Source organism: Candida theae, assembly GCF_024610275.1.
Source record: "Candida theae strain CBS 12239 chromosome Unknown scaffold4, whole genome shotgun sequence".
Lineage (NCBI taxonomy): Eukaryota > Fungi > Ascomycota > Pichiomycetes > Serinales > Debaryomycetaceae > Lodderomyces > Lodderomyces theae.
In genome coordinates, this window is record NW_026261436.1 from 109,119 (window position 1) to 135,234 (window position 26,116).

The 26,116-nt window shown below is 40.5% G+C and overlaps 9 protein-coding genes across 9 annotated transcripts; 6 read left to right on the top strand and 3 right to left on the bottom strand. All coding sequences in view use genetic code 12, as the record gives it.

The window, feature by feature from the left end:
- Positions 1 to 595: 595 nt before the first annotated feature.
- On the top strand, positions 596 to 6,081 carry KGF57_002579 (60S ribosomal uL5 domain-containing protein; the record flags this gene model as incomplete). The annotated part of the gene is made up of 3 exons (XM_051751908.1): positions 596 to 3,804; positions 4,022 to 4,925; positions 5,560 to 6,081. The coding sequence occupies 3 exons, from the start codon at positions 596 to 598 to the stop codon at positions 6,079 to 6,081; spliced, it is 4,635 nt and encodes a 1,544-aa protein (XP_051608815.1).
- Positions 6,082 to 6,814: 733 nt separating this feature from the next.
- Positions 6,815 to 7,435, top strand: KGF57_002580 (uncharacterized protein; the record flags this gene model as incomplete). The annotated part of the gene is made up of 1 exon (XM_051751909.1): positions 6,815 to 7,435. One exon carries the CDS (start codon positions 6,815 to 6,817, stop codon positions 7,433 to 7,435), a length of 621 nt encoding a protein of 206 aa, XP_051608816.1.
- Positions 7,436 to 8,294: 859 nt separating this feature from the next.
- Positions 8,295 to 9,575, top strand: KGF57_002581 (ubiquitin-protein ligase; the record flags this gene model as incomplete). The annotated part of the gene is made up of 1 exon (XM_051751910.1): positions 8,295 to 9,575. One exon carries the CDS (start codon positions 8,295 to 8,297, stop codon positions 9,573 to 9,575), a length of 1,281 nt encoding a protein of 426 aa, XP_051608817.1.
- Positions 9,576 to 9,631: 56 nt separating this feature from the next.
- Positions 9,632 to 10,705, bottom strand: KGF57_002582 (uncharacterized protein; the record flags this gene model as incomplete). Its single annotated transcript, XM_051751911.1, has 1 exon — positions 9,632 to 10,705. The coding sequence occupies one exon, from the start codon at positions 10,703 to 10,705 to the stop codon at positions 9,632 to 9,634; it is 1,074 nt and encodes a 357-aa protein (XP_051608818.1).
- A 127-nt stretch (positions 10,706 to 10,832) lies between these two features.
- KGF57_002583 (uncharacterized protein) lies at positions 10,833 to 13,171 on the top strand (the record flags this gene model as incomplete). Its single annotated transcript, XM_051751912.1, has 3 exons — positions 10,833 to 10,917; positions 11,017 to 12,059; positions 12,593 to 13,171. The coding sequence occupies 3 exons, from the start codon at positions 10,833 to 10,835 to the stop codon at positions 13,169 to 13,171; spliced, it is 1,707 nt and encodes a 568-aa protein (XP_051608819.1).
- A 130-nt stretch (positions 13,172 to 13,301) lies between these two features.
- On the bottom strand, positions 13,302 to 15,938 carry KGF57_002584 (uncharacterized protein; the record flags this gene model as incomplete). Its single annotated transcript, XM_051751913.1, has 1 exon — positions 13,302 to 15,938. One exon carries the CDS (start codon positions 15,936 to 15,938, stop codon positions 13,302 to 13,304), a length of 2,637 nt encoding a protein of 878 aa, XP_051608820.1.
- Positions 15,939 to 17,584: 1,646 nt separating this feature from the next.
- On the bottom strand, positions 17,585 to 18,532 carry LSP1 (lipid-binding protein; the record flags this gene model as incomplete). Its single annotated transcript, XM_051751914.1, has 1 exon — positions 17,585 to 18,532. One exon carries the CDS (start codon positions 18,530 to 18,532, stop codon positions 17,585 to 17,587), a length of 948 nt encoding a protein of 315 aa, XP_051608821.1.
- A 2,567-nt stretch (positions 18,533 to 21,099) lies between these two features.
- Positions 21,100 to 22,013, top strand: KGF57_002586 (uncharacterized protein; the record flags this gene model as incomplete). Its single annotated transcript, XM_051751915.1, has 2 exons — positions 21,100 to 21,267; positions 21,435 to 22,013. The coding sequence occupies 2 exons, from the start codon at positions 21,100 to 21,102 to the stop codon at positions 22,011 to 22,013; spliced, it is 747 nt and encodes a 248-aa protein (XP_051608822.1).
- Positions 22,014 to 22,351: 338 nt separating this feature from the next.
- On the top strand, positions 22,352 to 26,056 carry SPF1 (ion-transporting P-type ATPase; the record flags this gene model as incomplete). Its single annotated transcript, XM_051751916.1, has 1 exon — positions 22,352 to 26,056. The coding sequence occupies one exon, from the start codon at positions 22,352 to 22,354 to the stop codon at positions 26,054 to 26,056; it is 3,705 nt and encodes a 1,234-aa protein (XP_051608823.1).
- Between the last annotated feature and the right edge of the window lie 60 nt (positions 26,057 to 26,116).

Below are 26,116 nucleotides of genomic sequence, written 5' to 3' on the forward strand. Positions count from 1 at the left end.
TTTTTCAAAAAGTAGAAGGAGTTATCCATGGCTCTAAAACAAGCCAGCCACCCAAATTTACTCCATATATTTTTGGGCAAGTTGTCATAGCTTGAAGTTGTATTTTTGTGGCTGGAATCAGTGTTGTCAACGAGACTCATATCTTTGAGAAGCTGTTTTTGTGGTGATGTCTGAACAATCGAGGCTAATGCAAAGAAAATCAAAGTGAGAATGTATGGGTATGACGTAATCATAGAATACTTTCGTAGTGTATGTATGTTTATTGATGCTTGTAAGTACCGAACTGTGTATGGGTGGGTATTTGTGGATATTTTTGCAGCTAACATTGAAGAGTTTTGTTTTTGTTTCTTTAGCTTTTGTTTGTGATTCAAGAAAACGAGAAAAACCAAAATTCCTGTTAACGAAAATTTCAGCATACACAAGCCATAACAAGCTCATCGCGGGAGAGTTGCAACTCAAGACCATACTATACAAAGGTTAACTCGCCTGCAAAAGGATTTTGCCAGAACGATAAATACATTCACTACGAGAACTCGTAAATAAAACAAAGCAAGACACAGCAAAAGGATAGGCAAAAAAAATTTTAGAGAGAGTGATGAGTGGTGTGCAGGGTTCAAAAAGTTCACACCCTCCACCTTCGGATAATCAGCTACAATTAACACATCTAGAAACCGCCGATCAAGTGCTACCGCATCTGAACAATTCTGAATCTCAGAAATCCCCGAGGCCGGATGTAGATGCTGGATTGATCCTTGACGAGGAGCTAAACATGTTACTTTCAACTCCACAACTACAGTCGGATAAACACGACCAATATTTCAAAAGCCAGACACAGGAAGAATCAATGGAAACTAAGGACCCCTTCATATCAAGCTCGAAAACTGTGAGTTCCTCTCAGACGCCACTTTTTCAAGCGTCAACTGGCCTGCAGAGCCGAGACGTTGAGTCAGCAAACGATGAATTAAGCTTGACACAATCAAAAGACAATAGCAAGAACGGGTTCAAACACAAATCTGAAAAATCTAAACAAGCTAGTGTACCACATGACCATGTTGTGGATGATCTGCATTCACACTCGCGGGTTTCAGCGTACGCTAGACTTGATTTTGAAAACAATGTGTTTTACGTTCAAACATTACAGGTGGTTTTGGGTAGAAGGTCGAATGACGAATTGATACAACAAGACGTGGATGTGCACTTATCCGAAAGAAAAGCCATCTCGAGAAGGCACGCCAAAATTTTCTACAATTTCGGAACGCAAAGATTCGAAATCTCTGTTTTGGGGAAAAATGGAGCTTTTGTCGACGAGACATTTGTGGAAAAGGGTGTCACCATCCCCCTCACAGATGGTGTCAAGATACAAATTGGTGATATCTCTTTTCAGTTTGTGCTACCTACACCTCCAGCAAATGAGACGCTAGATCAACAAAACGGAGGGCCTAAGCAATTTAATCCAAGCGATGCCATTAATTTGAAATCAAACTTGTTTTCGAAAACTCCTGTTCAGAAAGAAACACTAAAGAATCCGGTAGACTCCGACAGCAAATTTTCCTTGAGAAAATTGTCCATGAGCAGGCGAGATTCTCTTTTGAAAATAAGAAGATTGTCAAATGCGAGACGTAAATCGGCCGCAGCAAACGAGGAATTGAATGAGTTGTTGAAAGATCTAGGCGTCACCTCAATAGAGAATATCAATGAGGAAGAATCTGATTTACTTGATGCGCAAATCCAAAGTCTTTTGAATGAAGACAGCGACTTGGGCCTCGGTGGTGACAGTATGGCCAATCTTGCTCGCATGAACGAGTCGGCTATAGCAGACGATGAAGATGAATTTGACTTAGTCAAAGGAATAGAACAAGACGCAAAGATGGAGAGGGAAATTTTGGAAATTGATGTAAGCATCAACCAGCTTAATAGAGAGATTGCTGAGTTGGTGTCTCAAGGAGGTAATGACAGCCTTATACTAGAGAAAGATGAATTGCGAAAGAGTTTGGAGGAAACCAAGAAGCGGAAAAAGGAACACATTTCTCAACGAAGGTCATCCTTTGTAAAGAATGCTGGACCTTTGCGCTCAACCCCTCTTATGGGTCGTCCAGCATCTATTCAGCCGTCGTCGTCGTCGTCGTCGTCTGCTATACTTTACAATAAGCTTGGCCCATTGGACAAATCCTTGCAATATTTGTCGGGCCCCCACATGCCACAAATACCAATCCCCAAGTTGGAAGCTCCTGTGTTCATCCTAACTTCGGAGCAAGGTGTTACTCGTACACTACCTCCTCCACGCGTCATATCTGTGGGAAAACACTCGCATCAGTCCCCCTATTACTATCCAAAAACTCTTGAGCAGCAATCGCAATTTCCCAAACCAAAAGGGAAAAAAATTATCCCTCGCAAAACTCCAAAAAGGGTTTATGCTATTGAGGAGATACCCGAACAGTACCGCTCAAAGCCTAATTTGACATTCACTTCGATGACTACCAATGTTTTGAGTACTGCCGCTGCTGGTAATGGACTTACTATAAACGCGACAATCGATGCCATAAAGGAAGTGTATCCCTATTTCAAATATTGCCCCGAGGGATGGCAAGCTTCTGTTGCACATTGTATCAAAAATACAAAACTTTTTAAAAGAGTTGCCAAAAGAGGCTATGAATGGCTATACACCATGGATGAGTCATACAGGAACGAAAGAGACACCGTCAAGGCAAAACACAAAGAGTACTTGGAAGCAATCACGAAAGCGGAGATTCTTCGCCAACAAGAAATACGTCAGAGCCAAAGAGCTGAGCAGCAGGAACTCAACAACCAATTGTATGTGAATAGGAATGTGCAACAGCCTGTTCCGAGACCTGTTCCAACAGCTCAATACAACCCAGTCATGCAACCCAATATTGGACAGGGTAAACCTCTGCTACAACCAAAAAACCCTCCAAGTCCTACTCTTCAAACTTCTGCGTCGACTACTGAAGACAAAACTCAAAAATCTTTGGCTTATTTACGAGCTGAATTGTTTACCTTGTACAAGTCTCGAAATGTGGCTTATGATAAAGTCACAGCAACTCAACTCATTACAAAAGCTTTGGCAACGACAATAGCACAGGTCAATAATATCGGAGCAAAGTCTGGGTGCGGCGACAATGCGTTGAATTTTTTAGTAGAGAAGGCACCTCAACAGGTGAGCAAGATTTTGGACATTGCTTTGACAAAGTCGATCAAAGAGCATGAGGGTCTGTCAGTTTCTGCTTCTGCTAAGAGTACTCCACTGAGAGCCAGTTCTGAACCAATTTCATCTCCACCTGGACAACAATCAGTCGGCACTCCTGTTGGAAATAGAGGCTCCCCTATTAGTCAACCACAAGGTGTATCACTGTCCATTAGCTACACTAGTGGGGTACGACAGCCGCAGTCTCCCGGAAGCTCTTTTAGTCAAGCTGCATACAAGTCTCCACCTCCAGCTCCACCTCCAGCTCAATCTCAATCTCAATCTCAATCTCATGTCACAAATTCAGCTTCTGAAGTGGAAATTAAGTCTAAAACGGAGAGTCTGCCATCGCCTAATCGTTCAGTGAAGTCAACGCCAGACCCACCTTTGTCACGGCCACTGTTTGGAAAACCGCCAAACTTGGGTAGACCTGGATCCTACGCTAGGCCACAAGCATATGGAAAACCTCCAGGAGTTGGAAGCAGTCTTTCACGTCCTCCAACGTTTTTATCCAACAAACCATCTTTCCACTCAGGGGTAAAAAGAGAGTCAGACACTGATGACCACAACAATGGACAGCCAACAAAGAGTACGAAGACGCTGTAATGTAGGCGAGGGGGGCTTGTTGATGTATATGTATTATATGAAACTGTATTCATGGACAAAGCTTTCGGACGTGTCTTCGAGTGTCAGCTTTATCAAGCTCTCTTTGTGCTTTAAAAGTAATGTAGATATAAGGGTGAGATTTCAGTTTAGTCACGTGATCTACTTCAAAGGCGAGTAAAAGTGCGCCAACAAAAGAAAATACATCGTTTATAGGTGGCGAATATCATTATCTATAGTCAATTCCACAACCGAGTACAACCCCATCAAGTTCAAATATAGACAAGAAATGAACTCGATAGCCCAAAGGTATACTAACGCCCAGAACAATGACGTTTTGAATGAAATCAGCTCGATCAATGCATCGCGTTCATCTCACCAACAACTCAATTTGGCGCCATCGATTGCCGTCCCTCCAATCTCACAACCAACTGATTTCTTAAGAGCACACACTGACGACTCAGCCAACCCTGATTGTAAAATCAAAATAGCGCACGGTACAACTACTTTGGCTTTCCGTTTCCAAGGAGGTATAATTGTTGCAGTTGATTCGCGTGCTACTGCAGGTAATTGGATAGCATCACAAACCGTCAACAAAGTCATCAGGATCAATCCACAATTGTTAGGTACAATGGCTGGTGGTGCTGCCGATTGTCAATTTTGGGAGACTTGGTTGGGTACGCAATGTAGATTGCATGAATTGAGAGAGAAGGAGAGAATATCCGTTGCTGCGGCATCAAAGATATTGAGTAACTTGGTGTATTCATACAAAGGGATGGGATTGAGTATGGGAACGATGGTTTGTGGTCATACAAAGAAGGAGGGTCCCACTATATACTACGTCGATTCCGATGGGACTCGTTTGAAAGGTGATTTGTTCTGTGTCGGTTCAGGTCAAACTTTTGCTTATGGTGTTTTGGATTCGGAATACAAGTGGGATTTGACAGTTGAAGAAGCATTGTATTTGGGAAAGAGGAGTATTTTAGCAGCTACTCACAGAGATGCATATTCTGGTGGGTCAATTAATTTGTACCACGTGAATGAGGCTGGATGGACTTATCACGGTAATTACAATGTTGGTGATTTGTTTTGGGAAGTGAAAGAAAAAGAGCACTCGTTTGTGAATGTAGACGGATAAAGTGTTATAGGTGTATACATATTATGCTCAACTGAACTGGAGCTCCTATATACACTATACTAAACTGGGCTTGTTTTGTGTAGACTTATCTACTCACGTGAAATCGTTTCCTAATAAAACATTTGTCACAAGATGTCACATGACTCTAGAGGGCATTAAGCAAAAAAACTGCAAGTGCTACCAGAACGCTCGCGCACACACACAAAAAAAAAGTAGACATCTGGAACAAAACAGTTTAAGTGAAAATTTATTTGAGCCTGCACGATTAGCCCAGCAATAGTCCATATAGAAGTAATAGCCAAAGATGGTATGTCTTGACACCATTGAAATGAGATAGGAGAGAGAGAGAAAGAGAGAGGTTCTGCTTGCATGGATTGCAGATTGTTACTATAATACAAAATGGGGATACTTTATGAAATGTTTTATTGAGATCATAGTCCATGCGTCGATGGCCACCTCATGCAAACCAAGCTTTAGAAAGCTTTTCACTATAATTGTTTACCCCCGTTCACGAGCTATGCAATGACATCTCCCAGTGGTAATCCAGAAACTAATCTGTCTCGACTCTTTCCATTTTCCGTACTCAGGATACTAACATTCTCTTTTTTTTTCTTAGTCTAGCAAAGCCCAAAACCCTATGCGTGAGTTGCGTATCGAGAAATTAGTCTTGAACATTTGTGTCGGTGAATCCGGTGACAGATTGACCAGAGCCTCTAAGGTTTTAGAACAATTGTCTGGTCAAACTCCAGTTCAATCCAAGGCTAGATACACCGTCAGAACTTTTGGTATCAGAAGAAACGAAAAGATTGCTGTTCACGTTACTGTCAGAGGACCAAAAGCTGAAGAAATCTTGGAAAGAGGATTGAAAGTTAAGGAATACCAATTGAGAAACAAAAACTTTTCAGCTACCGGTAACTTTGGTTTCGGTATTGACGAACACATTGACTTGGGTATCAAGTATGACCCATCCATTGGTATTTATGGTATGGACTTTTATGTTGTCATGGGAAGAGCCGGTGCTAGAGTTACCAGAAGAAAGAGAGTCAGATCCACCATCGGAAACAACCATAAAACCAACAAAGAAGACACCATCCAATGGTTCAAGACCAAATACGATGCTGATGTTTTGGATAAATAATCGTGTTGAGTTAATTTATAGTGGTCACTTTATTAGTTTAGCACAAGAAATATATACAACAACCTTTTTTGGGAAAAGTATGGGGAGATTCACTTGGTGTAGGATAGATTGCCTATAACTGCGATCAAAACTGTAGTTTACTTGATCTCTAAGAAGATGTGAAAATTCAATGTTAAATCGGTTTTACCAACTATTTCTTGACCGAGAAAAGACGCTACACAGATCACACCGCCTTATGCTGTTGTCTACCTTAACGACTCTATGGTGATCCACTATTAGTCCGCTCAAGGCGTAGATCATCTCCACTCTCTACAAGTTTCTATGACCACCTAGCTGCGAACAGCACAACAAAAATCGACCCTTTTTGCTTCAAACGTTTTACACAGCAGTCGCGAAATGCCGTTGCCGGCTAGTTCTGAATTAAGTGTTTCCTATTTGGGCCGGAAGAGAAGTACAAAGCTGTAACTGATAGCGGAAAGAGAAATTCATCTAGGCACAAGATAAAAAGAAAAAGAAAAAAAAATTACAGGCGCTTTTTTAAACTTTGACCCCGCTAAATACAAGTTAAAAACAGCACAGCCAAGTACAGGTAAAGTCACTTTTCTCTCCTTACAGAGACACTCGTCTAATAAGAGAGCAGCTCATTCCGTTTTATCACGTCTGCGTTCTATATCCTTGCATTCTAGTTATCTAGACTACGACTCATCTCAGAATCTCCATTGTTTGTATCGATATGGTTTCCATGGGCTATGAACCTGTGGAGCACTTGCCTTACATTTACCACAACATAAGTCCAGAAGAAAGAGCAAACGTTGAGCAACTAATACGGCTAGAACTAGCGAGTCAATTCAATTCCAACTTCAACACATTAACTGCACCAAACGCTCTCTCGATTGCCAACAATGATGGGTCATCAGAAACACTTCCAAGAGGTGGGCCATTGCAGCAGCGCCTAGCAGTGAACGGGCACATATTGCCCACCCATCACTTGGGAGAGGAGACTTTGCCAGTGGCAGGTATTCGAAATACGATATTTGAAATGGATGAAGATGACGATGATGAAGATGATGATGATGACTTTCCATTATCGTCTCCCTTGGAAGATTTGGGCTCCAGTCAGGGAGAGGTGGATATACGTAATGGAGACTCGTACACAACTTCACCCCCAGTACCATCGCAAGAGGGATGTTCCACATTGGTAGAAAGGAGCAATAAAAGAAAGATGGCTCATGAGGAGGGTGAGTTACGCAAGAAACGACAGTTGAACGAACTTCAGGTTGACAGATCTCACTTGGAAGAGCTTATCGAAACAAGAAAAAGCTGTGAAGCTAGAGCTAGACTTGAGAGTACTTGAAAACGTTAGATTTGTTTCAATAGTGTCTAAACTTAATTATATATTCTCTAATGACTTGCTTGTATCTTTTCTTTGCAGAAATATGTAGGATGTTTTGTTACTACCGACATTCACCACTCTTGGACATCCTTCTCGATGTTTTTCTAGTCGACAACATTCCAAACAGTAATACGCATCCGTAGCGTCTTCATTGTTTAGCCCTAAATTATTACCGCATATTATACATTTGTTCTGTAGATGTCCCTGTGCACAATCTTGGCAAATGTGAACTTTTGCGCTTGGTTTAACAAAGGAGTCACATATAGGACATCGTCCATCACAATTGGGACATACTTGGCCAATATATTTGCCTGGTTGTTTCATGCATTGCACAAGATCATACTGATGGCGAGACATTTCGGTTTCGAATAAACTAAGTTAGCAAAGACTGTTAGGAAGTTGCTGATGTGGTTTTCTCTTTTGTAGATGACAAATTGGGTGGCGATGATAGATGGAGTCACGTGTACTCTGTTCTGCTTTTTTTTTTTTTCGTTGTGTGTGTAAATATAAAAATATAAAGAGCACTTCTCCTCTCACCCTTTTTGCTCTCGTTTCAAATCCTCAAATTTTGCAACCTACACGCCATCACTGCATAGCTACTACTTGCAATCCACAACTGAACCAAAAACAGGCTCATCTACTACTGCTAGCCCCTACTGCATTTCCACTAATGACTGACTCAATACATTTGGATGAGTGCACGATTTGTCTAGAGCACATGCTACCGACACACCTTGTGGGCAAGATACCTTGTTGCCCCAACAAATTGTATCACCGGGACTGTATCGAGACCTGGGCATTAAAGTCTAATAGCTGTCCAATGTGCAGAAACAGATTCCATCAAGTCCACATCCTGCTAAAGGATAAGCCGGACGCGATAACGCGGACAATCCGTATTCAAGATAAGCTACTACCCAATCCCGCAATAAACCAAATTCCATCACGATATATTGTCAACTTAAATGACTCCACCAACGAAGTGGAAGATGCCAATTCGTATACTCAAGAAGCCGGGTTCTGTTGCCTTTGTTCCATAACAAGGCGAACCTCTCCGCTTATTCCTTGTCAAGAATGTTCGTCAGGCTTCCACGTGAACTGTCTTGGAATAAGCGATGCTGGTTCTGACGATTATTTCCACTGGTACTGCCCCATGTGTGACTGCTATCAGGAAACAGCTCTTCCTATGAGACCAATACGAAGATCGCTATTTTCGGGAATGACAGGGAGACAATCGTCATCGACAAGGCGATTAGTAATACGAAATGAAAATGACGAGATCGATGACGATTTCTTGTACAATGAAGATCCAATGCCGGTATTTGGTGACCTTCAACCACGCCATGATGAAGTTGCAAGAGCCAGCGACGTTATCAATGGAGGCGTGATACTACGAAGAGAGCAAAAATTGAGGCTGCGTTTAAGTAAAGAGGAAGTTAGTTCGTGGGATATGTTTGAGCAAGCTCGCAATCAGAGAGGAGGAGATGATGACGTTACTATGGATGTCCATTCGTCATCCACGATGCCTGATGTTGCCAAGCGTAGACGGAGAAGGAAACGACCTGACCGCAGCCTTGCGCCATCCACCTTGACCCAGGAGCAACACGCCGCCCCTCTAGCTGAGAGCTCATCGATGCAAGAAAGTCGGATATCGAACTTGATTGGCCAACTAAAACAAGCAAAAAGACAACACAATACACTGGCTTTAGCGCCAACGTCAGTAGTGGCAATGGCACCTCTCGCACAATCACCGTCAAGCATTCTCCCTTCATTATCTGCTTCTGACTCGGCGGCTTCAACGGGAAATAGTCCGATGGAATCAGCCGCTTATTCAAGTGACGATAACGAGCATATTTTTCGACGAGAATTGACATTGGATGAAAAGTTGGTGATACAAAAGATTGTCCGGGGTAAATTGAAACCCAAATACAAACCCGGATCAAACGACAAAGACAGCATTTCAAATGAGGAGGAGTTCATTGCAATAAACAAGCGTGTGTCGAGGAAGATTTATGCACATATAATCAATTCCGTGGGTGAAATAGACGACTATTTCAAAAATGAGGTAAAATTGAGACGAGTGATAAATGAATACATACAGTGAATACAGAGTATCAAAGTTTTCTTCTTTTCTATATAGAGGTATCCATAGCTACAGAACTATCTTCTACGAGGTCCCTTTGGTTTACTAAACTTTAGTCCACTCGATGGCTTGTTGTCTGAAGCTGACGACGAGAGAGATGCTGGAGTATCGGATCTTGATCCTGGTGCATCAACTTCCAATTCACTCACTTCCAATTCGTTCCAATCGCCAACTTCTAAATTTTTGTCCAAAAAGGTGTCTTTGTTGAAATATGTCTTCAAGTGGTTAATCAAACTGTTTTTGGAAGCAGCATAAATCATTCTGTCCTTGACTGACGAACCTGATGGACAACTATACATGAATGTGTACCTTTGTGGGGAGTAATTGTAGATGGAATAAGTTGGTCCTGATTGAGAATTACTTTGCAATTTTTCAATCAAGTTCGACAATTCAACTTGATTCAACTTGTTGGTCAATTTGATCGATTCCGAAGCTAAATCAATATTGAAAATCAATAAACCTTGGTCATTTGCATCCTTTGTCAAATTTCCAAACTCTCTTTCCAACTCGGCATCAAATTTGTACAAAATATCGGATGCTGAAGTGGATGATGATGATGCTGACGCTGGAGAAGACATGCTTGCCAACTCTCGTTTGAACCCGTATTCATGACCTTGGATATGTTGTTGATTGTTCAAACTCTGCAAAATCTTTTCATCTTCAGTTAATGGGCCGCTTTCACCATCCTCATTGATCACTTTCTCCAAGTACTCTGCACTCAATTCATCTAGTTCAGTCCAAGCAAACTTATAAGCGAAACTAGACGACCCCAAGTTCGACAACAAGGTGTTTTTGGTTGATGCATACAACATCTTTTGCTTTATTGGAGCTGAGTCTGGGATGAATGAAATAAAGACCTTGGTGGATTGGTAAGGTACAATGATGTAAGCAGGTTGTGGAAAGTTTGCTGAGAGGTATCTGTGCAATTGCTCAAAGATTGTCGAAATGGAGGTTGAACTGGGTTGAGGAAAGGATGAATCGGGTACCAATTGAGTTGAGTCGGATGAAACCTTGATAATTATAGTTGAAGAGTCATTCTTGACTTTATTCGAGAGTTGTTCTGATACGGTGATCCCTGATTGCGTGGACATTTTGTCAAATTGAGTGGTGATACTTGACAGCTGAAACTCGTTTCGAAGAGATTGTAGAAAATCGGAAAACTCATACGCAACCGAACGCTAAAAGACAGTTGCATCAATTTTGTGTAACTTGATTCACATGGAGAATTATGATGTAAACAAAACAAAACAAAACGAAGCAGCAAGAGGTTTGATAACCTCGTGTCACATAGCCCTGTTCGTTGGTAGGGAAATTATCATTTCGCTATACCTCAAGCTATTGTGAGTAATGCCCGCAGATGCAAGAAAAAAATTGGGCCTCTTTAACTTATTTGTATCGCTAGACTCCACCAGCATACCGACATTTGATCCGACATTCGACTCGATCAATTTGCAAGTAAAGTCACTATTATACTTGTTCAAGAGACTAAGGATTAATAAACTATCTCCTTTGGTGAAGAATGGGCAATTGACGTATTTGGATTCAAACAGTTCAGGTGCAAATGTTGATGACGCTGATCCCACATTCACCAAACTTGATAGGACTTACAATGTGTCCAAATTCGAAGAATTGTTACTCGATGATGAATATCGTGTGTTGGTTGATTACATCAAAAATAAATTCCGTTCATTGTGCTTTTTGAATGAGGTACCTTTTGACAACAGCGACAACTACAGCAGTCCCTCTGATGGTTTCCCACCCTTTTTGGATTATAAAAAACGCAAGTCCAAGTACTTCAAATTCACGTTGTTCCCCATTGAACAACCACACACTACCGAGTCTATTGCCCGTATTCTTAGTGGATCAACTGTTTACAGTGAACATAAGGTTCCATCATTGAAGAGGTACAATATTGCACTTACTGCAATAACAAAGGCCATTGGTAAACCCTCGATCGTGAAATTCACCATATCTCAAGATGAGAAGACACGGATTATTAGAAACTATCTCACATTATTGGCAACACATGTACAAGTGATGAGACTTTACGATGAGTACACGAAATTGCATCCACTTATAACTACACTGACAAACACCCTTGAACATTCAACGTTGAAATTGCCACTCAATGACTCTCCATCGGCGGGCTCAACATCTTCGTCACCTACTAAAGTCCAGCCCTCAACTTCTTTGACAAAGCTGTCGCTGTCACCCACAAAACTAGCGAAACGAGCCCCACAATCATCACTCACACGAAAGCCATCCATACCGAAATTGCGACTTGAAGAATTAAACAATCCGGTAACTAATCCACCTAAACATCAATATGGAGAGAAAGTGGTGTTTTCCAGTTCAAGCAATGCTGCTGTATCACACTCGGACTCTGGATCCGGGTCAGCCACTTTATCAGAAGATGTAGAAGGTGAGGAAATTTTACGTTTGGACGTTTATGAACGATGTAAAGTTGCAGTGGAGAGCAAGATCAAATCCGAAAAGCAAAACATGAGGGCTTAGTAATTGTTTGACAATTGTGTGTATAAAAAAACATATTATAGGTGTAGGGTTTCATAGGTATGGTTTTAAAGAAGACAGTAGCGATCGTGTAAAGTATTGCTCACTTTTGCAACAAAACAAGTGTGTGCATACAAAGTGAGAGCCATTTGTTTCACAGACAAAAAAAAAAAAAAAAAAAAAAAAAACAAATTGTCCTCTGTGCTAAACATTGACCATTCGGATCCACAGACATACCCACTACCATGACTCCCACAACACCTTTCCGCAGTCTGGGCATTACCCTACTATGTTGCAATCTGGAACTGCAATTGAACCATGCATCCAAATTGCGACTTACCCAATCATTACCCCTTTCCATTCGCAACCAAAAACTGCCACTTTTCCATCGATATCTTCACACAACACCACCTACAAATAACCTATTCGGGGGTGGTCCCATCGGGTCTAAATCACTCCGCGGCAAGCTCAGTTCCAACCCGGAGCAAATCCTCAAGCCACTGGCCAAGACACAAGTATCCTCAAACCCAGCTGACATTTTGACCCAGAATGACATTCTCATGCACTCAACCAAGCCGCAAAACTATATCGAGAGCATCAAGAGCAATGGGTTTCATTTATCTAATAATTACTTTGTAACGTCGCCGGATTCGGATGGCGATTTGATTGGGTTGTGTTTGTTGGGGTCAGAGACTTTTGAGGTCAAGTTGACCAATAGTCACAAGAGTAAGAGCAACAGCAATGGCAAGAGCAACGGCAAGAGCAAGAGAAAAGAAGTCAATTTTACACTAAATGATCATATTGTTACATTTGCGCCCTCAATTTTGCAAATCTTTTCCAAAATTCACCCGAAACCGGAATTGCTTGTTATTGGACTAGGCAAGAAAACCAGTCGTTTGCTCAACCCTGAAAATAGACAATGGTTCAGTAGCTTGGGCATACAGTTGGAAGTCAGTGATTCAACTAATGCAGGTCAGATTTATGATTTATTGAGTACTGAAAGACCTGGTGTTACTGGTGCGTTATTGTTACCTCCTAACTTGTGAAGGAAATACTGAATAGGTGTATAGGATGAGAAGAGTGGTCTAATCTACTTACTACGCTACGTTGTTCTCTTCTAGATTAATTTATTGGAATCAATGTCTAATCGTTATTGTCTCTACTCTAGCTCCAACTCTAGTGGGGTCTTTCTTCGTTGTTTGACGAGGCTGCTGCAACAGCAGCTATAGCAGCGGCCGTAGTACTTGCACTGGATGATCTGTTACCAGCAGCTGCCACATCTGTGCCCACGCTCAAATCCATAGCTACACCATTACTCGTAGGAGCAGGCACACTTGCAGACTGGGTCATTGGCAAATTGTTGAAAAAAGTAGAGAATCCCAGTGGTGTGCCAAAAGTGATGTTCCAAGGTGATGGAATTTGCATCAAGTTTGTGGATCCCGTTGCCGGGACAGACATTGACATAGCCTGATGTAGCTGCTGCTGTTGTTGTGGCCCACTGGGCACCATGTCAGCCATATTGTAGATATGCGAGTGCTGTGGAGTTGACATCATTGACATCACTGGGTATTGAGCAAATGTGGCTCCAGCTCCTTTATTCATTTGAGATGACGTGCTTGAAGGAGGGACTGATGCTGATGCCTGCACTTTCCCATTTACTAGTCCAGTATTTGCACTTGAACCTGCAGATGGAGGTGGTGGCATCGGAATCGGTTGCGGAAATTGGGTATGCACCCCTACTTGCTGCTGCTGCTGTACTGGTGGTGGCATTTGTTGAGAAGTGGGAAAGAATAATACCAGTTGGTTGGGAGAGGGCTTTTCAAATATCTTGTCCAACAACATCTTTGAATTCGGAGTTGAAGAATATCCTCCACTGCCGTGTCCACCAATTTCAAACGACGAATGATCTGTAGTTAAGTTCAAGTGGCTTGAATTCATACTATTTTGCGATAGTATGCTGCTATTATTTTGGTTGTCTTTTGAGGAGGAAATGGTTACATTATGATTATCTGTTATAGTTGACAGCTGAGGGTGCAATTGAGGAGGATGTAGTGGGATTAGTGTCGGTTGTTTATGTTCCGTTTTGAGGTTAGCACTCCTGCCACTATTGATGTTGCCATTATTCTCGGGCTTTTTCTTTTTTCGTCTTGACATCGAATTGACATCACTTAGCACTATTTGAAATTTGTTCATTCCCGCCTGCATTCTTGCCTTGTTCTCGGCCTTTTTTTGTTTAGCATCTTTGCCCTGCGATGAATTCAGTGAGCTGTCTCCAGAAGATGTTGTTGTCAATGTATACCCCGATTTGAAGGACGTTGTAGTAGTAGTGTAATTGGTGGATGCCGATGATCTGTGATGACTCTTGATATTTTTCTTGACGCTCTTTGGTTTCACTTCTGTAAATACACCCATCTTTGGTTGATTTGAAAGCTTGGCCGGTGTGGGACTAGGTGGTGGTTGATTTTCCTTGTCATCTTCCTCTTCCTCTTCGTCCTCGTCCTCGTCCTCGTCCTCGTCATTTTCGTCGTGTTTTGTCAACTTGTTTGTGGTATCGAGAACATCATCTAGGCTTATATTTGAGAGTCTTTCAGTAGACGTCACTAGTATCGTTGATGGGGACTCTGGTCTAGTCTGCTTATCAGCGGGCGTATTGAACTTCATTTGATGTTCGTTGGATGGGTTTTTCAAATTCAACTTGGACGGTGTTTGTGGTGGCACTCTCTCATTGACAACAGCAGTCTCTTTTTTGCTCTCCTTGACTGACTCTTTCTTTATCCGACTCGCAACTGTAGGGGATTTGGCATCGGGTTTATCATCATTCGCTTCTTCATCTTCTGCTCCGTCCTCTCCTTCTTCATCACCATCTTCGTTATCCTGTTCGTCTTCGGTATCTTTATCATCAAGCGGAGAAACAGCCTTTTTAATAATCCTCTTCCCTTCTTCTTTTTCATTTTCGGTTCTTGTTATGATACTCAACTTATGAGGAGCCCTGGGTGGAGTATCCACCAAGTTAATGCTTCTCTTTGTGGCACTTTTCATTGGGTCCTGTAGAACCTTCTTGCTACTAGCCACAGTATTCAAACTAAACTTTGATGGAGTAATGCTGAAATTTTCAAAGTTGAAACTAGTATTACCTCCATCTGTATTGTCTCCTAATCTTGATCTTAGTGGGGAATCAATGAAAAATTCACAATTTTGTTGGAAAATCTTTTCATTGAATGGGGTCACACTATTGTTCACTTGATTTATTGAATTACCAGCACTCATAAAGTTGAAGTTGAAGTTGTGATTTATAAATGGAGTCAATCCAAAGTTTTGAAACTCGTACTCGCTTGCATTGTAAGTTGGTGCAAAGGTTGTAGAGGTATTGGCACCTTGAGTATCTGGCTGTGGTGGCTGTGGTGGCTGCTGCATGTGGAGCTGCAGAAGTGGCTGATTTAGTAGCTGTTGTGGTTGTATTTGTCCTTGCAGCAACGATGATGATATAAATAGCTTATTGGGTGTAGAGTTGAATGAAATGATGTGTTCATTTGAGTATGTTTTCGAAATGAGCGGAGTCCATCCAGTGAGACTAGTCAATTGGTTTGTCAATCTGGATGCTGAGGGTGGAATAGATAATGAAGGAGCTTGTTGCTGCAGCTGAGACTGTGGCGGAAATGTCTTTCTAGCCGAAGATAACAATGATTTCTTGAACGGTGTTGAAGTTACCTTATTTGTTGCTGGGGTTTTCACAATAGAGGAAGCCCGATTCAGTTTAGAGTCGCTAAATGAATCATCTTTTGCAGGTGAAGAGCGTAGGAATTCATGCGACATTGCCAGTGGTTGATTGAGGTGATTGAGGTGATTGAGGTGGTGATTGAATTAGCAAAGGGAAGCGTAAAACTGAATCAAAGTATACAGCAAAACAGTCTCAGTTGGTATCAAATCTTAGCAAGTGGCTTTGTTCCAGGTTTGATTTGCAGCGATGGTTAATACTCCTCTAGTTAGCTGGGTGGGAAGATACAAACGACGGAATAGCGGCGTGATTGCAGTCTTTCAATCGAGAGTCTTCGGTAGACGTTGTATCAAACTTTGGTGTCGGTTTTGATACTGATTATAGCAGTAGTCCACGCTCCTCTTGTGTAGCGATAGTTGAACAGCAGTTGATGATAATGATGATGATGATGTGGTGGTGGTGGTTGTTTCAAACAAAAGGATCTCTAATAATTCACTCCTTATATCAAAAAATTTTTAATACAGCTTCCTTTCTTCTCTCTATGTGGTTGTTTTGTTTATATTTTGCTTTTTGTCGCTTTTTTTTGTTTGTGTTGCTTTTTTCGGTTTCTTGCTACAGATGAAATTTGCAGACAAAGAGAATGAAGTGTGACGTATGCAGACACACTGACAAAAGTCGAGGAGAATAGGACGACGAAGAAGAAGAAGAAGAAGAAGAAGGAAAAGAAACACTAGATGTAAGAAGAAAGAGACAACAGTGTGCACTGCAGAAAAGGATTAAGACTGTAACGGTGTTAATGTTGCTGGAAAATGTCTGCTTATCCGCCTCAATCAAAATTATATCCACCAACCAAGTTCCTTTCCCCAGAGATGTAACGTAGTACTTTACTGGTAGTGGTGCGGGCATTTCTATCTGTGCTGCTAGTTACGTGACACCACTCTTTCTCCCATCCTACACCGCCTCGCTTTTCGCGGGATTTGCAGAATGATTCCGAATTTGAATATTTTCGCGTCTCTTCTACTCTGTGTAACAAGTTTTATACATCACACTTTTGGTTCAAACCTTATATACATATAAGCTCCAGTTTGAAGTGTGTGTAGACATAGTTGACCACTACTTTAAAGACAACTAAACGATCCAGCGTTTACTGCTCATCTCTTCCAGGTTGGACTGATAGATATATGTGTATTTATACAGAAGATATGATTATATGCAGGCATAAATTTTCGCGTTTTTTTGTGTATTTCACAATCACACACAATTGTAGCACTACTCACCTATTCAATAGAATTAGAACGAACTCCAACAATCTCAACCTTGAAATACAATAAGCAGTATACATTAGACATATATGTTTACAGATATATATATTTCGGAACTCATGGGTGTATCGGAAATCCGGAAACCAGTATTTCAACTGTTGTATAACAGTAAAAGCTGGATCAACAGATAGTTTTAGAAGGCAGGTCCACAGGGTCAGGGCGGAGCGGAGCAAAAACTGTGGAAACCAATGCCATTAAGAGCAGGATAAGGATAACTACAACCTCAAGCAAGCTAGAGATAAGCTTACAAAAAGCGCATTAAAAACAATCAAATTTTACTTCTTAGTAGTACTAGTCGTAGTATTATTAATATTACTATTATCACACACACTTACTCTCTTTTCCACCTTTCAGGTAATATTTGCTTTTATTCCAACACTTTCACCCGCTTATCTCTCTCTCTCTCTCTCTTTCCGCTAAATTTAAGCGTGGTCGGCAACGGCTGCTTGACCTTGATCAAAGTCTTGTTCAGCAATTCTCAAGTTTTCAGTCTCATGAGCCAATTCATCGTCATGGTAAGCCCCTTCCTCATCATCATGAGTAGCAGCCAAAGATAAAGTTGGACGAACAACTGCCGAGTCAAAAGTCCACGAAGCCAACGCATTTTCAGCATCGATAATAATTTGTTTAGAAGCTTCGTAACCATCATAAGCTGGTCTAGTTTCACCAGGAGTGACAGGACTTTCATCCAACAATTCCAAAAGAGCTTTACCGTAACCAGCAATCAAGGCAATCTTTTCAGCATGTTCTCTAATAGAGTCAAATTGATAGTTGAAGGCAGTCTTCAATTTTTCTCTAGTGATGTTGCTCAATTGAGCTTCAGCAACCAAGGATTCAGCTTCAGCTCTAACCAATTCTTGTTCCAACACATTGATTTTAGGAGATTGAGGATCCTTGTACTTCAAGTAAGCAATTTGGTCAGTAATCTTTTGTTTTCTTTGTCTTGAAGGTTCAACAGATCCTTCGATATCTCTAATACTCTTCAAAGTAATTCTGTATTGATCATATCTATCAATAAATTGATCTTCCAATTCACCAATTTCGTAAATCAAAACACCCAACTTGTCAGTAATGTCGGAAACATCGTCATCGTTACCTTCACCCCAAAGGGACAATTGTTTAGCAACATCTTTTCTTTCTCTTGAAGTGATTTCAGTGGATCTCATCAAGTTCTTTTCCATCTTGACCAAAATGGCCAACTTTCTGGCCAATTCAGGACCAAGAGCACCAGCAGCTTGTTTTCTGAAAGAGTGAGAGATGGAACCCTTACCAAAGAATCTGCTCTTGGTGGAAGAAGGTGGTGGTGGTGGTGCTTGCAATTGGGAAGCAGTAGGAGCTCTGCTAGATCTTAATGAGTAGGTTCTGTGCATATTTGTTGTAGTAGTAGTAGTACTAAACTCTGTCAATTGATGGTAGGAAGGGTGTTGTTAGTTCTTTTGTTGTAAGTAAGAAAAACGAAAGGATAAGAGTGACTGGGTTCAGTTGTGGTTGTCGGGAAGGGAGATATAAAGTAAAAAGTCGAAGAAAAATTGAAATTGGAAATTGAAAATTGGAATTTAAAAATGAGAGAAAATGAGAGAAAATGAGACAAAAGTGACAAACAGCAAACTAAAATTAAAATTACTGTAAGTGTGTAATTAAGTGAAGTAACCCACATATACTTAACCATCAACACACAAAAATACTGGACTACAACTTACACACGTGTAATCAAGGATTGTTATCACATAGACGACACACAGTATATAAGCTATGTCTCTCTGTATAGAGCAGGGTTGGGGTGATCATTCTGTCTCTAGAGTATACAACAGCCACAGTTTCAACTAGACCAATCAGTGACGTAGAATTTATTTTCTTTTTTTTTTTTTTTTTTCTTTCCTTCGAGGAATTTGCCAGTCAGTCAAGTAAAGTAATGTAAAGTAAAATAAAATCAAGTCAAGTCAAGTCCAACACAAAAGAATAAATCATACTTTTGTTCATGCGGCAATTTTTAGATTAGAGATGGGACCTCACACAGTTACTCTCTCAGAGTAGTTCTATTTCACACTGCACATTGGTTTGATCGTCTACAATTCGTCTTCCCTGTTAGTCTATGATCACACCACAATTGATTACAAGTTCTACCACTTATTTCTCCTCGAGAGTTTTTCTCTATGACTTCAACGCTTGACCCCTCTTTATTCTCTCGCTCTCCCTCTTTCCTTCCGTTCAAACCTTATCAGTACTTCTCCAGGTCATTTCATTTTCGGTCCTTTTTCTTCCTTTTCTTCTTTAAGGTTTTTGTTTCGTCAAAGATAGTTGATTGCTCCTCTTTGTGTTGTGTTTCATTTTTTTGTTTACATTGCATCCTAATTGGGAAACTTCATTACTTTTTCTTCAATTCCTTCTATGCACCTCTTCTCCTCGTTTCATTTGTTCCACAAAAATGTAATTTGTTCCTTACTGATACAAACCGGAGCAAAAGAATGGCTGGCTGGTTGATCCTATTACGTGCAAAAAATACAGTCTTTTTATTTTTTTATTTCATACTAGTGCGACATAATTGTTCATACCAATGCGACATTTATTATTCATATCAAAGCGACATAAATTTTTCAAACCAGTGCGACAAAAATTTCATACTAATACGACATAAGATTTCAAACCTTACTTGTAGTGTGGTCACAGTAAAAGCAGCAAGCTAGTGTATTTATCCTAATATATAGATATAGACTTGGAATCTACTTAGAAAGTGGGTAGAGAATTCTGTTATTGTCGTGCTGCATAAAAGAATAGGGTTATCCAATTTGTTTGTAGTTGCTCCTAATTTGATTTCAAGACTTAAAAGGATCTCGTCGTCAGTAACATCTTTCAGTGAATTGGTATAAACTGACAGCGACGCAATAACCGAGCCATCCCTCACCACCGAAAAATCTGGTCTCTTCAGCACGTTGGTGTTGGAATGACTAATACTCTCTAATTTTTCTTGACAAAGTTTCATCTGGTAAAATGAAAATATTGGGATTAAAAACGTACGGGCCAAGCAACTTGACCAAGCACTTTCAACATATGCCGTGTTTTCATCAGTTGGGAGAGAGAACACCGGTAATTGAAACCCCTTCTTCCGTGTCCCTATTTCATTTGATACCATCATATTAAAGTCAATTGTGCAATAATTCTCTCAAAGACAAACAAAATAAATGTCGCGTTGGTATGAAAAATTATGTCGCATTAGTATGAAATAAAAAATAAAAACACAGTAAAGTAAGACACAACAGTTGCGTATCACACCACAGTTTCCCTTCTGTGAGTGTGTGCCACTGTGGACCAAGTAGTCACAACACAGCTCTCTTTTGTATCCCCAGACACACGACAAATCGCAAAACACAATTGTGAATCGTTTCCCTCCACGCACCCCGCCTCTTCTTCTTCTTCTTCTTCTTCTTCTTCTTCTTCTTCCTCCTCCTCTTTGCTCTTCGACTTTTCCTGAAAAAAATCTTGGATTATATTAGGTTGAAATAAGTCACAATCGCTACTTCTGCACAACATTAACCGTTCAGCTTTTCTATTATATAATTTCTGCCGTCCCCTTTATCATTTATTATCTCTCTCCCTCATTCGCTGCATTTTTGTGGTCATCATCGAACAAAATTTGCAAGTGTTTAAAGGAACACGTTTTTAGCAACCGCAATACTAATAACCTAGACTAAAGTAGCGTATTTACTAGGAGCGATTTGAAGAAGAGAGTGCTCTGGTTATATCACTTACCTACGGACTCAACAAAGGTAAATCTACACAAGGTGGTTGGTGCAAATACTACTCGCATCCTCCATTCTCCTTTTACTGTTCTGCTCTTCTGCTCTTCTGCTCTTTTACAACGAGTAGGTTAGCTGCAGTGCATGTGTTTCTTGGTATAATTGAATAAGCTTTCTTTTGCAATGCCTTGATGGTTTTGTCCATGTGTTATGATAAAAAGTCCTTAGCCACGAGAAATTCGCTTTTGTTTGCTGGATCACTGGTAAGTTCTGCATTTGGTGGGTTATTAGCTGCCGCTATTTTTCAAATGGATGGGTTGGGAGGTGTGGAAAGATGGAGATGTTTGTTTATCATCGAGGGCGGTGTTACTGTGTTAACGTTCCCCTTTGCATACTTGATCTTGCCTGGTAAACCATAAAATACAAAATTCCTCCATGAAATGAAAAAGGATCTTGTACAATAGAAAGTGGGAAAAGATTTGGATAAAGTTGATGACTCCAATGTCGAGGCTCAACTAACAGTTTAGGAAGGATTCAGGTTGGCAGTGAAGAATATAAAAATGTGGATGGTCTATGGTCAAGTCAGTTTTGTTGGTTGTTGGTTGTTGGTTGTTGGTTGTGGGATTGTCAACTTTTTCCCTACAATCGTACTATTCCATTGTGCTTGACGGCTCCACCATTTGTCTTAGCTGTGCCCGCCTCTTACTTTTGGGCTAGACATGCTGATAAGACCGGCGAAAGATCATTCCACGTTGGGCTTCCAATGTTTCTCGCTACTGTTTCATTCATCATACTCATTGCCACAACAAACTTTGGAGCCAGATATTTCGCTATGGTTTTGATGATGCCTAGCTTATTCACAGCATATGTTCTTGTAATAACATGGATGTCCAATTCGTGTCCCAGATCACCGGCAAAAAGAGCAGTTGCAATTGCATTGATGATTGGCTTGAGTAATTCGCCATATGCATGGGCGCCAATCTTGTACCCATCATCAGACGGACCACGTTATACCAGAGCAATGGAATGTAATACTGGGGCCCCTGTATTGGGAATGGTTTTGATATTGTTGTTGAGGTTAAGGTTGATACAATTGAATAAAAAAGATTGCAAATGAAACTATGAATTGGCAAAAGGAAAAGGAGTTGAGCAAACGTAATGATGGCTCCAAGATTTCTACAAATTTCAGGTACTTGTATTGAGTAGACTATAACAAGCTCTTACTTCGTTAGCCTGTCTCATTAGGTGAACTTTACCTCCGAAACTCTATCTCTCTATCAAATGTACGTTAGAAACCTGAATGTAATAGATGAAGGTATTCTGGATGGGCGCGGCCCAACGAACCCTCTGGGAAAAAAAAAAAAAATTTGTTTCTCCTCACAATGGCAAATTGAAAAATAATCGTCACCAAAGTCTTCTTGCCTACCGATTCCATATAATATCACCTTGATAACAATGTCAAGTATAGTGTCTAGTCCTGGTATCAAGGACGCGGAACTATTGGTAGACAAACCAATCTACGCGAGACCTTATGTTTGGCCATTTGCAATTGTATATCCCATTTTTCTTCAACTATACTTGACTCAATATGAAACTTACTTTGTGGGTAGAGAATGGACTTTTGTTTACAGTTTGACCATAATCTCAATCAACTTGTTATTTTGGTTAATGCCGCATTGGAATATCGACATCAACTCCAAATTCAATTATACCAAAGTTGACAAGATCGACGATGCCACGTTTATCAAAATCACCCCAGCACCAAATTCCGGTGTTGGTGAAATCAGCCGTATTAGTCGTGAAACTTTCCATGATGGGGAAAAGCAAACAAGTTTTTTGTATCAAAAGAGAAGGTACTTGTATCACCTTGAGACAAAGAAGTTTTCGCCACCAGAGTTTGAATTTGATTCGTTACCAAAATTGAATGTCTATCAAACTACCAAAGGTTTGAGCGGAGATTTACAAAAACAGTACAGAAACTATGGATTGAACAAGTTTGACATTCCAATCCCAACATTTTTGGAATTGTTCAAGGAACATGCCGTGGCTCCGTTTTTTGTATTCCAAATATTCTGTGTTGCACTTTGGTGTATGGATGAACAATGGTACTATTCTCTCTTTTCGTTGTTTATGTTGGTTTCATTCGAAATGACCACGGTTTTCCAAAGAAGAACTACCATGGCTGAGTTTCAAAGTATGGGTATCAAACCATATGACATTTATGTTCATCGTGATAACACCTGGCAAAAGATCTCCACTAGTGATTTGTTACCTGGTGACTTGGTATCTATTACTAGAACTAGTGAAGACAGTGCCTTGCCCTGTGATTTGCTCTTGGTTGATGGTTCAGCCATCGTGAATGAAGCCATGTTGTCGGGAGAATCCACGCCATTGTTGAAGGAATCAATCAAATTGAGACCAAGCGAGGATAATTTGCAGCCAGAAGGATTTGACAAGAACTCGATTTTACACGGTGGTACCCTGGCTTTACAGGTAACCAAACCTGAAAAATCTATTGTTGCTGCAGCACCCGATAATGGATCTCTTGCTGTTGTCACCAAGACTGGGTTTGAGACATCACAAGGGTCTCTTGTTCGTACAATGATTTTCTCCAGTGAGCGTGTATCTGTTGGTAATAAAGAAGCGTTTTTGTTTATTTTGTTCTTGTTGGTATTTGCCATCATTGCTTCATGGTATGTTTGGACAGAAGGAACACGAATGGGAAGAGTTCAATCAAAGTTAATTTTGGACTGTATTATTGTCATTACTTCAGTTGTTCCACCTGAATTACCCATGGAATTGACTATGGCTGTGAACTCGTCATTATCGAAATTGCAAAAGTTTTACATTTACTGCACTGAACCGTTTAGAATCCCATTAGCTGGTAGAATCGATGTTTGCTGTTTTGACAAGACTGGTACTTTAACTGACGAGGACTTGGTCTTTGAAGGATTGGCCGGTTTCAAAGATGATGACATTCATCACTTGTACAAGGCTTCTGATGCCCCAACTACTACTTCATACGTTTTAGGATCAGCACATGCTTTGGTCAGATTGGATGATGGAGATGTTGTCGGTGACCCAATGGAACAAGCTACTTTGAATGCTGCTCATTGGACTGTTGGAGCAAACGATACTGTTGAAAGAGAAAATGGTAAAAAGACTGAAAAGATCAAGATTTTACGTCGCTTCCAATTCTCAAGTGCGCTCAAAAGATCTTCCACCATTTCTTCGATTAATTCAGTTCCTGGTAAAAATTTTGTTGCTGCTAAAGGTGCTCCTGAAACTATTCGTAAAATGATTGTTGATGCTCCTGACCATTATGAGGATATTTACAAATCGTTTACAAGGGCTGGTTCGCGTGTTTTGGCCTTGGCTTACAAGTATTTGGATACAAATGTCAACGTCAACAAGGTTAAGCGAGAGGAAATTGAGTCCAATTTGCATTTTGCTGGATTTATTATTTTCCATTGTCCATTGAAGGCTGATGCTATTGAAACTATCAAGATGTTGAATGAGTCTTCTCATCGTTCGATTATGATTACTGGTGATAACGCTTTAACTGCATGTCACGTAGCTAAAGAAGTTGCCATCACTACTAAAGATGTTTTAATCTTGGATGTTCCTGAAGAGCACCATGAAGCTGATAGCGCTGACTTGGTGTGGAGAAATGTTAGGGAAACCGTTGTGATTCCAGTCAAGTCTAGCGATAAGATTGATTTTAGTAAATTGAAACAATATGACATTTGCTTAACTGGATACGCATTGAGCTTGTTGAGTGGACACGAACAATTACTTGACTTGTTAAAGAGAAGCTGGATTTACGCTAGAGTATCACCATCGCAAAAGGAATTTATCTTGACTACATTGAAGGATGCTGGGTACAATACATTGATGTGTGGTGATGGTACCAATGATGTTGGTGCATTGAAACAAGCCAATATCGGTGTTGCTCTCTTGAATGGTACTGAAGAAGGTATGAATAAGATTCTTGAAAATAGAAAAATTGAAGCTACCAAGAAAGTTTATGATAAGCAGGTGCAATTATTTGCCAATTGGGGTAAGCCAGCACCAAATGTGCCACCAATCATTGCTCACTTGTATCCTCCAGGCCAAAACAATCCAAAATATTTGGAAGCAATGGAAAAGAAGGGTGTTACAATTACAGATGACATGAAGCAAGCAGTGGCTCTCGCAATGAGACAACCAGTGAAAATACCTCAACCAGGTCAAACAGCAGTTCCAGCTGATGGTGGAAAATTTGCCGACACTATTCTTGGGGCCTTGAATGATGCTGAAGCTGAAGATGAGGTGCCAACTTTAAAATTGGGTGATGCATCAGTCGCAGCTCCATTCACTTCGAAATTGTCCAATGTTAGCGCTGTCACCCACATCATTCGTCAAGGACGTTGTGCCTTAGTTTCGACGATTCAAATGTACAAGATCTTGGCGTTGAATTGTTTGATTTCTTCCTACTCACTTTCAGTATTGTATTTGGCTGGTATGAAGTTTGGTGATGGACAAGCAACCATTTCAGGTATCTTGTTGTCTGTTTGTTTCTTGTCGATTTCTCGTGGTAAGCCATTGGAAAAATTATCCAAAGAAAGACCGCAGGATGGAATTTTCAACACTTACATTATGGGATCCATTTTGGGACAATTCTTCATTCATATTGTCACTTTGGTGTACATCACTCGTGAAATCTACATTATTGAACCAAAAGAGCCTTCAGTTGATTTGGAAAAGAAGTTTAATCCTTCGTTGTTGAATACAGGTATGTTTTTGTTACAATTGGCTCAGCTGGTTTCCACCTTTGCTGTCAACTACATTGGATTACCATTTAGAGAAAGTCTTACTGATAACAAAGGTATGTATTATGGATTATTGGGAGTTGCCGGCTTAACATTTGCCGGATCAACTGAATTCATGCCTGAAATCAATGAAGCTATGCAATTTGTACCAATGACGAGAGATTTTAAAGTTAAATTAACTGGATCAATCATAGTTGATTTGGTTGCTACGTGGGCGATTGAAACGGTGTTGAAACATTTCTTTATGAACTCTCAAGCGGCCGATATTGCCTTGAGGGATGAAGACTTTGAATCAACACCAAAGATTGAAGCAGTTGAAATAGTTGAGGAAAAGGTTGAAGTAGAGTAGGTAGGGAAGATGAAGCTGTACTTTTTCTTTTATATAGAGTTGTTTTAAGTCATTATAAGT